The sequence below is a fragment of the Bacillus rossius genome, chromosome 1, assembly GCF_032445375.1.
Source record: "Bacillus rossius redtenbacheri isolate Brsri chromosome 1, Brsri_v3, whole genome shotgun sequence".
In the NCBI taxonomy this organism is placed as follows: domain Eukaryota; kingdom Metazoa; phylum Arthropoda; class Insecta; order Phasmatodea; family Bacillidae; genus Bacillus; species Bacillus rossius.
In genome coordinates, this window is record NC_086330.1 from 149,807,965 (window position 1) to 149,820,191 (window position 12,227).

General features: G+C 38.0%; 1 protein-coding gene across 3 annotated transcripts in view; it reads right to left on the minus strand.

The window, feature by feature from the left end:
• Positions 1-12,227, minus strand: part of LOC134546274 (probable nucleoporin Nup54) — a 109,411-nt gene that overhangs the window by 1,223 nt on the left and 95,961 nt on the right. For all 3 annotated transcript variants that reach the window (XM_063388982.1, XM_063388983.1, XM_063388984.1), the window contains exons 9-10: positions 4,537-4,656; positions 3,383-3,493 (exon numbers count right to left, since the gene is read on the minus strand). In XM_063388982.1, the coding sequence (XP_063245052.1) occupies positions 3,383-3,493; positions 4,537-4,656 (231 nt within the window). The remainder of the gene's footprint in view (positions 1-3,382; positions 3,494-4,536; positions 4,657-12,227) is intronic.

Consider the following 12,227-nt stretch of genomic DNA (forward strand, 5'->3'; position numbering starts at 1 on the left):
TACACCGACTCCCACTACACACGCTGACACACGTGATAGCGAGTAACATTTACTTCCAACGTGTGATGCTTTCAGTTTGTAGACAATAATTTAGTGTACAAATATGTATTATGTACATATTTATACGTTAATATATGGTTAAACAGTCTACATTTATCTGTATTTTCTATCTCTGTGCTTTTAAAAGAGATGCTTGAAGTGTTATTCTTGTGTATGTGAAATGTAAACTGTGCGTGGCAGTGACTATACACTCTCCAGGAAGTGTGAATCACTAGCAGGTCAACACAGAAGTAACACAACACTGCAGCTGTAGTCCTACTACCTCCCCCGAACCCTCTTCTTCGTCCTCTTCGCTCACGCAAGCGCCCACCCACAGAGATAAGAAACACGTGCCTGCCAGCTTGCTTGAATGAAGGTCATTTAACCGGCCCGGAGGCCAGCCCTACCGCAACTCCCCTTACCCGGAATTTTCCCATAACCGGAATAGACCTCCCCCAATGATTCTGGTTGAGGGGTGCTCTACTGTATTAAATAAATAACATTAATTGTATTTATAATATTAAAAGATTAGGTTTTTAAGATGAGTTAAATTTTGATTAATTATATGATTTTTGTTGTATTTCGGTGCTAAATGGTATGTTAACTTGCATTTCGGTGTTATATGGAATATGAATATGGTGTATTGACACACTTTCCAGTGTTATTTCGGTTTTATCACAAATTCACCATATAATCTTGTCCCTACTTATCATTTATATGTTTTTGTTTAGACTCATGTTATTTGTTCGTTTATGTTCACAACTTTAATTTGCTTAGTTTTATCACGCAATTACAATACATTCTACTCGTGTGCTTTAATGAACGTGCATAACTGCCAGAAATCATAAATTTCTGACCAACAAACATAATACCAATTTAATACAACAAACATACTACCAATTTAATACATGCATAAGTAAATCCTATACAATGTACATGGATAAACCATACTCTAAGGCAGTGATAGGCAGAAGACGATCCGCGGACCAGATCCAGTGCCCAGACTGGTGTAATCCGGCCCTTGACAGTTTTGAATGATAACCTACAAACATTGCTAATGTATTTATTTTTAATGAAGTATGCTGGCCCTTGCCTACTATCACTGCTCTAAGGCATACATGTTTCACAAGTTTTATCCTAAGACAATGGTAACATTGATAAGGATAAAAGTTAGGTATGTTAACATTACAGATTGTGAAAACCAAAAACATACAAAATTCCCTAAATCAAAATTGCAGATTTCATAAGTCGGTTTAGGTTGAGTATTTCCTACGAACCAAACTGGAAAGCTGAAAATTTGGGGAACTGTACAGGTCTAAATATAATAAATTCCAACACAAATAACACACATTATTCTTTTATGCCTTTATGCCTTTATGCCTTTATGCCTTTCGCCCACCCTACCCACAGATATTAATAAATTAAACTTCTGTGAATCACAGTCTTTCAGATTCTCAGATGTAACAGATTTTACATTTTAAAACTATTTTTTTTTTGTTTCACATAATTCTCATAAAACAAACTTTTCTCTGATTTCACATTATTCAGCATTTTGCACTATTTGTTCCAATTTTTAATGAAAAGTTTAAATTAAGGAGTATCATTGCAAGGCAGAGTAACATAAACCAAACTTAATCTGAAACGTGACAGTTCTACATAGTATGTTGGCTCATTCAATCGGTGCCTATTGTGCATTCCAACTAAACGTAACACTGAAATTGTCTCCTGACAGTCAATCCCACATTCAACATAGCTTGACTTTCATCTGTTCCAGCTGACAACACTTTTACTGAAATGATCACTTGGCAAGAATTCAAGAGAATTCAGCTTACTATAAGTGGTCAAGTGAATTCAACAACCATTAAGCATGAGCAAAGTTTTGACAGCACATACTAACAAGGCCAGAGTTCATTACAACTCAAATTTACTTTGCAACATTTAGCATTTGCATTGGTTCTAAACTTCAAGTTATTTGCGTTTCACTTTGAGCACGTAGGTTGTTTTCTATCAAGTTATCCATTGTCGCATGACGTTTTGTCTATGCACCTTACGCTGAACAATTTATCAAAAATGTCTGCCTACTGGGTTTGATGGGTTGTCCTAGCTGATTCCATTGCAGGTTCCTCAGTGGTGTAGGAGGAAACGGCCGGACGAGTTCAGAGGTACCTCCCCAGCGAGGAATGCTCTGGAAATGGCTGTCTACGGGTTACACGCCTGGTAATGAAAATCAATCTAAAAAAATAAATGGGAAGTGGTTGGCTGTAGGAGCTAACTCACTATTATTTGTAATGATGTTACCGTCAATTCTTCTTTTAACAAAAATAGCTAAATAGAGAGTGAAATAATTAGCTACCGCAGGATTTTATTGTCTTTTTTTTCTGCCCGGTAAAGGGTGTCGGGTTGGTGTGAGCCTGGTGGGCTTCGGAAAATACACAGCAAGCTGGCGCGGTCTCAGGCCTTAGTTTTAACCCAAGGGGCCTTGTCACGTGAATCTCCTTCCACCGGGATAGGTCATGGCTTGGATAGGGGTGGTGTGCATGCACCTGGCTTTGATTTGATTCTTACTTCCGCCCCTATACGTGAAGGGCATCTGCTCATGTTTTCTACTTACTGACATAGAGGTACTGTAGAAACAGCTGGTGGGCTGATCCTTCCTGGAAATGGTGCAGATGATGCTGAAGATGGCAGTGGAGGTTTCCCAGTGGATGCCCCTTCTCCCCGAAATTATGCATACGAGGTCTCAATGTACAGGTTTATTTGCGAATATACATGAGCAGGGGCGACAGCCTCCCGTTAAAAGTTGACTCTCCCTACTCTACGGCCTGTAGATAGGCAGGTTCTAGACTTGACTGTCATTTCACTACATCTACTACGCAACTCCCCCTCACTACAGGCATGGGTCAGACACTCGGGTCACGACTCAGGGCAGGCGGCACTCTCATCTTCCAGCACGACCAGCACAATAGCATAATTACTCCTGAAGTTGGAGAGAGGTCAGCGTGATGAGTCAAGGCTCGGCTGGTGACTCATCTGGCTAAGGGGCGCCCTTATATACCCCTCCTGAGAGCCTGGCCGTGATGTCGGGAAGGGAGGCATTCCAGAAATCACTGGCTGCTTCCAGGTACTCCAGCCGGTAATTACACGTGCGCACACGTATTTAGAAAATAAGGGGCTGACTGCTTCCGGATTATTAGCTGTACACATGTCACGATGTAAAAGTTTTCTCACAATCACACTGTTTTCATTGGGTATGGTATTATGGTTTGGTTACAACCAACCAAAGCAACATTTAAAACTCAACAATTATACAGTGTAGTAAACCTAAATCATGCAATTTACAAACCTGCTTGATATCATCACGAACTCCCTCATCCAAAGTATACCTCTCCAGATCTCTATGGGCCAAATCTTGTTTCTGCATGCGCATCTGGGCCAGTATCTCATTCAGTTGACCCTGAAACATTACACATTATTAAATAATATTAAAATGCCCAAAAATTAAATAACAAATATGGTATAGTTTATTAAATAGAAATTAAATACTTTGACGTAAGACCAAAATAATGGAGCTTAAACTTCCAACGCAATATACTTGGCCCTCGAGGTAACACTATGATTTATTCCATAAAAATATAGCGCTAAACGAACACATTTTTTCCATTAGAGTGTATGTAGGTATGTTAGTCAAAGTATTTTGTTTTCCAGCCATTGAAGTGTGTGCATTGACTACTAATTTAATGAAGACATGCTACCATTAAATCACAGTCTCAACACATTAAAAGTACATTCATGTAAAAATTTTTGTTACATTTTGAGAATAAACCTTCTAACATAAAAAATACAATTTTAAAAAATTCACAGGCCACAGTGTTCACATAATACAGTTTGGGCATAACATTTATTTACTAAGAAGGTCCCAACGTTTCTGAAATTAAAATTATTTATTTATTAACATAGATGCTCTGTTTTAATGTCATAAAATTAATAAGCATAAACTTTATGTTTACTATTAACAAGAAAGATTATTTAACCTGTTAATGTAATTATTTCTATTGTAACGAGTGATTTGGTTTGAAGTATTTGGTTTCCGACTCAGTACCTACTGTTGTATACTAAATACATGTCTACCAACTATCTATAACTATGCATAGCTAACTACAAGACTTGCCACTAGGTCAGCAAGGTAGGCACGAGATATGCTATGTTAAATATTCGTAAGTAAATGAATATTCATTATTTTGAAGTGGTAGTATTCAAGGTTGAATTGAATACAAAAGGTTTATTATTCGTATATGTATTCAAAAATTTAAATATTCACACTGGTCTATCAATAATCAATAAGTCAAAACAAATCAGTCTGACATCATTATAAATGTACCTGGTGATGAAAATATACTGTAATTACCCTCAGTAACTAACTGAGAGTAACTTGGAGATTGCATACCACCATAGCTTTGTACTTATTATGTTCATCCTGTGTTACAAACAATTAATTACCTTCAACTGAGTTGGAGTGTTGAGACGAGCCTGTATGCTCTCCAGTTTACTACGCAAGGCTTCTTCTTCTGGCGTTAAAGAAAAACCCATCTTCCTAGATATTTCTTGCTTGACTACAACCTAAACAAATGGAGCAAAAAATTTTAAACACGCAAACTTAAACACAAATAAAAAATAAAAATTAAGTTTTTAACCTAGAGTTGAAATGAAATTTGTTGACTTCAGCTAGCTTGTACGATCACTGTAAAATGTTTGTATAGAAAATTCATAGGAAAATGTTACAGTTACTTAAACAATCAGTAGCAGATTTCATTGAAAAGTATTACCGTATTTACTCGTGTATAGCGCGCCCTCGTGTATAGCGCGCACCACGATTTTTGCAACAAATTCCAAAGAAAAAAAATTTGTTTTTCCCGTAAATAAATTGTACTAACATTTTGTGGTACCTGTTAAGTAATTACGTATGAAACAAATGATAATTTAAATTGATGTGTGGTGATGCGTCAGGAAAATACTTAAACTCTGCTGTGTAGACGGAAGATAATGAAGCGCTGTATCGTCACAACTGGTACGTGGGCGGGAGGAAGGGAGGGAGGCAGGCAGGAATGTGACACGGAGGACTAGATGACTCACCGGTAGCAGCTGCGACAAAGCGAAGGAAGTGGAAGGGGGGGACTGGTGTCAACATTCTCTCTCTCTCTTTTTTATTTTACTAGCTGTGTTGGCTTTCTGTAGAGGGGGAGGTCTAAAAATAAACAAGAGACCTGCGAGCTTGCGCGCGCACGTGTGTGTGTGTGTGTGTGTGTGTGTGTGTGTGTGTGTGTGTGAGAGAGAGACCAGGTTGTGTGCGTGCGTGTGTGCGTGTGTGTGTGAAAGAGAGGCCTTGTTGCTTGTGCGTATGTGTGGGGGGCTGGCCAGAAACGTCACCCGTCACCGGCAGTTAACGACTTCCACTCCCTGCCGCATCTACTCACTTTTTTTTTCCTTGTGTATAGCGCGCATCCTTATTTTTTTACTTTACTTGAGGGGAAAAAAGGGCGCGCTATACACAAGTATATACCGTATTTTTGGGGATTAATTTCTGTTCAAAGTCAAATGTGGCTTCTAACAATATCAAAAAGACACTATTTTGTTGGAAAAAACAAATTAACTAACATTAAAATGTGAGGTGTTTGGTACACTTCTATATGTTTTGCTATTTTGTTTTGCTTTGTTTAGTTTATCTTTGGTGTCTGTTAAAAGTTATTTTCTGTATGACTCTGGTTTAGTGCTTTATGCAGCTCTTTATTTGCCTTTAATTTTGTTTTAAGCATACTGCCTTTTATATATGCATTTTTTTAATGTTAAAATTATTGGGGTGTACCATATTTCACTTCACAAACAGAAGTTTTTGGTATGAGAATTGTGAGCAAATGTATCATAAAATTGTGGCATTATACCCTTTATTTTGGGTGTTGCTTCTTGGGTGCAGAGGTGTGCGCGCATGCACAAAAGGCAGACTGGGAGTATGCCAGCAACAGTGATGGGAGAGTGACTCGTCGGACTTGATCGGGGAAACACCTCTTCAAGTGGGGCAATCGACTCTGCTAAGCTGGGTCTTCAAAGCCACGACTTGCACCTAGCCTGAGCCAGTTTCAATCATTATTTTTTTTAAGTCTTGTGTTTAATTCAGAAGATTTTTAACATTGACATAAAATTAATTGTGACACGAATCTTTCGTCTTGCTTACTAACTTTCTTGTGGAATTCTGGTTCACTTGCAAACTTAATTTACACAGCATTTAGCTCGTTTGTGGACAGACTTGAAAAAATTCAAGTTTCCCTTTGACAAAACTTCCCTCGGATGTCTACTTGGGTCAAGGTAACCGAGCCTTGTGTATTTTGGCAAGGAATATCAGTGACGAGCACCCAAACATTTAACCGCTTGTGCGAGGTGCCAAGTGAAACTGTGGCCACTTAGTCTTGCAGCTGCGATATGTATAAACACTGGTGCAAGAGAGTAACAGGATCGCTACACTGCGCGAGGCTTTCAGTTAAATGTTCGTAACTTAATTTTTATCTGTAAAATTTACATGATTCAATTTTAGTGGAAAGTTGCATACTTTATGTACGGTATACCCCAAAAGAACTGGACTCAATTTATTTCACATTTTCAAGCTCTGGAACTTTGAATGTGAGTTGAGCATCACATTTACAACATTAGTGACTTCAAATTGTTGCTGTGTGCAGCACACCTCATATCCACTGGGCTTTCATTGTTTATATCTACAAGCATGAAATAGTATTTATACTTTTTATTGAGAAATGGTACACCTTGTGAACATATTAATGTAAAAGTGAATAGAGACAATTAAGTGGTTAGGTTTAGTGTGTAAATTTTACCTTATGATTATTGAATTTCATATTTGTTTAATATGTTATATGATTATTATTCAATCAGAGATTATAAAAAAACTCACCCTTTGTCAAAAGGAACCAGGACCAGTCATAAGTTTCCATTATTTACTGATAGCACTTTGCTGTGCCTTCCATGATTATTTTCCCATAGACCATCCCGAAGATTTTGAGTATTGTTCAGCACCATTAACTAAATTCTACTATCAAATTATTAGTCATGATTTGTTTTGCACTATTGAATAATTATTCAATAATTTTAGTCAAATAACTTTTCATTCACTTTAACCTACAATTGTGTTATTATTGACGTCTGAGTATGTCTAAACAACTACAAACCGTGTGTGGACAGACGCGAGGTAAGGAGCGAATCACTGTTGAGTCTAGCTCCAGTGAGGAGTAAAAACTGTGGAACATGACAGACATTGAGTGACTTGCGAATAAACTTTTTTAAGTGCCAGTGATTGATGATCGGACATTTTAAGTAGTATTGTGTATTAGTAATGTAAATATAAGTAATTAATAAAACTGTAATAAAACTTAATTGGGCTATCCCTTATGAACCCAACATTCCCCACAATAGGTCGTAACTAGAGGTGGGACGATACCACACTTTCGATACTCGATTCTGTATTGTTTTTTCAGTTCGATACTTTCGATACTTCGATACTTTCGATACTCCAGGGAAAAATATTTTCCCATTAAGTAACAATTATTACAAATAACATAAATTAGTTTTAAACTATATAAATTCAATATTGTCAGATTAAACTTAAATACATAATGTGTAATTATTGCATTATATTAATGAAAGATATCAATTCATCATTATATATACATATAATAAAACCACCAGAAATGTAAAATACAGCCCATAATAAGTAAAGCTGACATGAGAAACAGTGGCCTTACAAAATGTTTGAAGTCCTTTCTTGGAGGGGGGGAAAAGTCACCAAGCCTAAATTAGAAATTAAAAAATTAGGCTATTGTAAATAGAAAATCAGAAATTTTTGCTTGTTTGTTTCATTTTACAAACAACTTTATGCAACAGAACAATTTTCAATAAAATTTTAACTTGAGAAAACGTAAAATACAAAACCATCCGATAGTAAGAAAACAATAACAAACTGGTATATTCAGTTCAAAGATTACTGAATGCACAAAATATGAGATCCGTGCCTTAGTAACGCGCGTGCACCATTTTCATAATCATTGCTAGTTTGCGCCACTAGTCTCGCTTGATGCTGGCCATAGATGCTACTAGCGAAGTGCACAGTCTTCCTGATACTATCCATATCTATGGTGCGATAAAGTTATTTTCTTACGTTTGCAAAGGTAAACAATCAACGTTTTTCAAAATAAAAGCATTAATTAAAACGTAAGTTATCAGGAGGAATATATCTAACAAAAAAATTTGTGAATTTTTGGACTTTTCCACTTCGAAAAAACGTATGAAACGGGAAATTAATGATTTTATAAGTGTATGTTCCGGGAAAGTAAACCATTGTAAATATAGTAGTACTTTCGGCTGGACCAAAATTAATCGGCGTATGACACGATAAAATGTATGAAACGGTATCATCGAGGTTCTACTGTAGTTGTATTTTGTACGATGGCGACTCAAAACTTAATTCCAATACAAATGAACAAGCATTCCGGTATCGAAAAAATGTATCGAACTTACAGTTTCGATACTCGATACTTTGCGATACCGTCAAGTATCGAAGGTATCGAGGTATCGAAGTATCGAAAACCCATCACTAGTTGTAACATTTTCGTGTCAGAAGTGAAATAGCCCTAATTAAAAGATTTAGTGTACAGTTTTTTTAACTAACATTAAAAAAAATTAGAAATATTTTTACAAATTTAGTTATTAGAGAATTGAGTTAGTTTAGGAAATGGTTGATATTCTTCTTGTTAATTATCTTTTTGCTTATCTTGTCCTTGTTTTTGATGTTGATCTTGATCTTGATCTTGTAAGTGATCTTGATCTTGTTGATATTTCTTGATCTTCTTGATCTTCTTGATCTTGTTGTTTTTGTTGTTAGTTATGTGGATATGAATGATGGCAGCCGACTAACTTAAAAACATAATGGCATTTTTGGCCGAAATGAATAACAGAAATGAAGAGTAACCAAGTGGAAATGAAGAATGTAATGAACACTGGCCAAGAAGAGATGAAGAATAAAATTGATAATAGCCAAGAAGAAATGAAGAACGAAATGAAAAACTGCCAAGAAGAAATGAAAAACTGCCGAGATGAAGAATGCCATGAAGACCACGATCGAAGACATGAAGATGAACCAAGAGGAGATGAAGAGGGGTCAGGAAGAATGAACTCGTGGCTGCTCACGAAGAATTAAAGACGAAGATGGATGATACCAGTATTCAGTTGGAAGGAAAAGTGCAGTGTTTGGAGCAACATCTAGCAGAACCTGAAGAACTGACGGCACAACAGCTAGCTCAACTCGAGAAGGCTAACAAACAGTGAGTAGCAGCAGTAACTGAACAGTGCTGTCGATTGCTCCAGAAAGCCATGAAGGTGGAAGGTGCAACTGGTCACCCAAAATTCAAGCCACCAACCTTTGATGGACAATCGTCAAGGGTTGTCTATAGGCGACAGTTCAAGGCAGCTGCTGAAGTGAATGGAAGGAAGAAAAGGCTACAGCACTCGTCTTGGCCTGTGAGGATCTCCAATAGAGCTGCTGCAAACCAAACCAGTTACAGACCAGAAAGACTATATAGTATTAGTAGAGGCCCTTGAGCTGAGGTATGGTAACAGACACATGGGCGAGGTCTACAGAACAGTCAAAAGAGATCTTCATAAACACTCCAAGAATTAGAAGCCGACATCAAGAATCTCATGCATCTCGTCTACCCAGAAGCACCAACGGAGTTCCGCCAGCAGCTAGTCACCAGTGTGTTTATAGATGGACTCAGTGATGTGGGGGTTCAGCAAACTCTTTGTTTGGCCCATCACAAACCTATCCACTATGCTCTTGTTCATGTCCTGGAAATTGAAGGTGGGTGCCTGCATTGCCTCAAGAAACATGAGTATCAGAGCGAGACAAGCAGGGTGTGATAGAAACTTACCACCAAGCAAATGGCCGCTCGTATTCTAACAAAGAGATTATACTCGGGACACTAAGGAAGCTTTTGAATGGATCGCAGTTTCATAGAACAAGGGAACGACAACGATGCTTCATCTGCAAAGAACTAGGACACATCCAGCGTAAGTGTCCGAATCGTGGTAGGAAATCCAGGAGAGAAGGACAGTGCTGTGATACAACGATTGGAAAAGAGAACAATCGACTGGTCCGACGAAGAAGAGGTCGCCCACGGTGTTTCACGTGTCGAGAAAGAGGGCATTCCAGCATGACTGCCTGAATTATATGAGGAAACCGAAGGAGGAAGGACATTGATGTGACAGTGGGATTAAGAAGGGTGTCAGCTCGCCAGTTAAAGGAGCAGGAAGTCGCCTACGGTGTTCTGCGTGCCAATAAGGGCATGTTCAATGGAGATGCCCAGAACAGAATCATGCCCAGGAGGGTTGCCTGATGGAAAGAGAAGTGCCACGGTAGCAAGTGCAGAAGAGCGAGACCCATATAATCGCAAAGCTGACCTATGGTCCCTAAGAGTAAGAAGACGGCCGTGCCGTTACATCTGTCAAGAAGTGGGTCATATCCAGTACACTTGCCTGATGTGTAGGATGGCTTCACAGCATGGTCCACAAAAGCACAGTGTTACCTGTTCAGGACAAACAGGTGTAAGGAGGGTCAATGTTACGAACACGAGAGACCATACCACGATGCCAGATTTGGAGCTGGCTGGCGGCCCTGCACGGCCACTGGCTTCACGCGCCGTGTCACGTGACATTCACTGACGTAAAGTGTGCCACGCGCGCCTGGCCGGATTACAAGGGTCGTCGTTACCCCCGCTCCCCACTCATCGTTCTTCCTTGGTGCTGTTATCTATCACTGAGCGGCATTGGGAATTCCACAGGCCGCCGCGTGGAGTGGCGAAAATAAACACAGCCTTTCTCGATGTTTCGGGCGTCGGTTCAGCCCAGGATGACGTGACTCGTCACAGCTGCTCTCATCGGTTTTGGAAAAAGATGAGGGGTGCAAACAGTGGAATTTTACAGACAATGAGTGTATTGCGAATAAACCTTTTTTTAGTGTCAGTGATTAGTGATTGAACATTTAAGTACAATTATTTATTAGTAATGTAAATATTAGTAATTAATAAAACTAATAAAACTTAATTGGAAAACTTAAATGGGCTATCCCTTACGAACCCAGTTCCCCCACATTAAATATTAATATTGTTTTAAAAATCATCTTATGATTATGTAAAATCTTTCAATCAATTTTACATTAGAAAATATTAAAAGCACGAAGTAATTATCAAAATATAGTATATAATAATAAACTACATATGCAATAATGCAGGATCAAAATATCTTAAAATTTATTTAGTACAAACACAAAAATAAAATAATTTTAAAAAAATTTCAAAAGTTTTTTTTTGTACTTCCTTTGCATGTTTTCCAAATACACCAATCCCTCACTTAGCATGACTAATGCATTCTTAAAAATGTTCGGGTTATCCAAAATTGTGTATTAAAATGTGTATGGAAATATTCTTTCCGTAATATAAATGCGTAGAATAACACTCAATGACAAATATGTCACACCATTTATCTTTATAAACCTACCATTGAATACTTTGTATGACAAATACAACACCGCGTAATGGGAGTTAGGTGGTTATGTACTTATCGTCATTCTGCTGGTTGGCTTGCCGCCCGGGCATGACCAACTCACGTCACATACCTTTCCGCGTACTTTCCAAACCATCCTTTAGTGGCAGTGAAACTGATAATACTGTCTGGATACTTACATTATAATTTTTCAAAAATTAACGTGCTTATTCACATATCACCGCTTGGTTCACACCAATCCTGTCAGGCACGTGATTTTGTTTTCATTGCACCATTCATTTAAAAACCTTTTCCATGTGAATCATGAGTTCATTTTTGTTCCAGTATCTAATGTCAAATACATTCCCGCTCTTACAACCAACAGCATCAGATTTATAGAAACATTTGATTGAGTCCTTATATTGTACGATTGTGCACAGTTGACTTGCTTAAAACTAAAGTGCGACCAACATAAGTGTGGCCTTCATGACATTCTGCACGCCATAATACCTCTAGTTTTGTCTCAAAATACTTGAACACTATGCATTATGCTCTCACTTGGAAGCCATGATTCCAATATGATTCCAAAAGCAGGT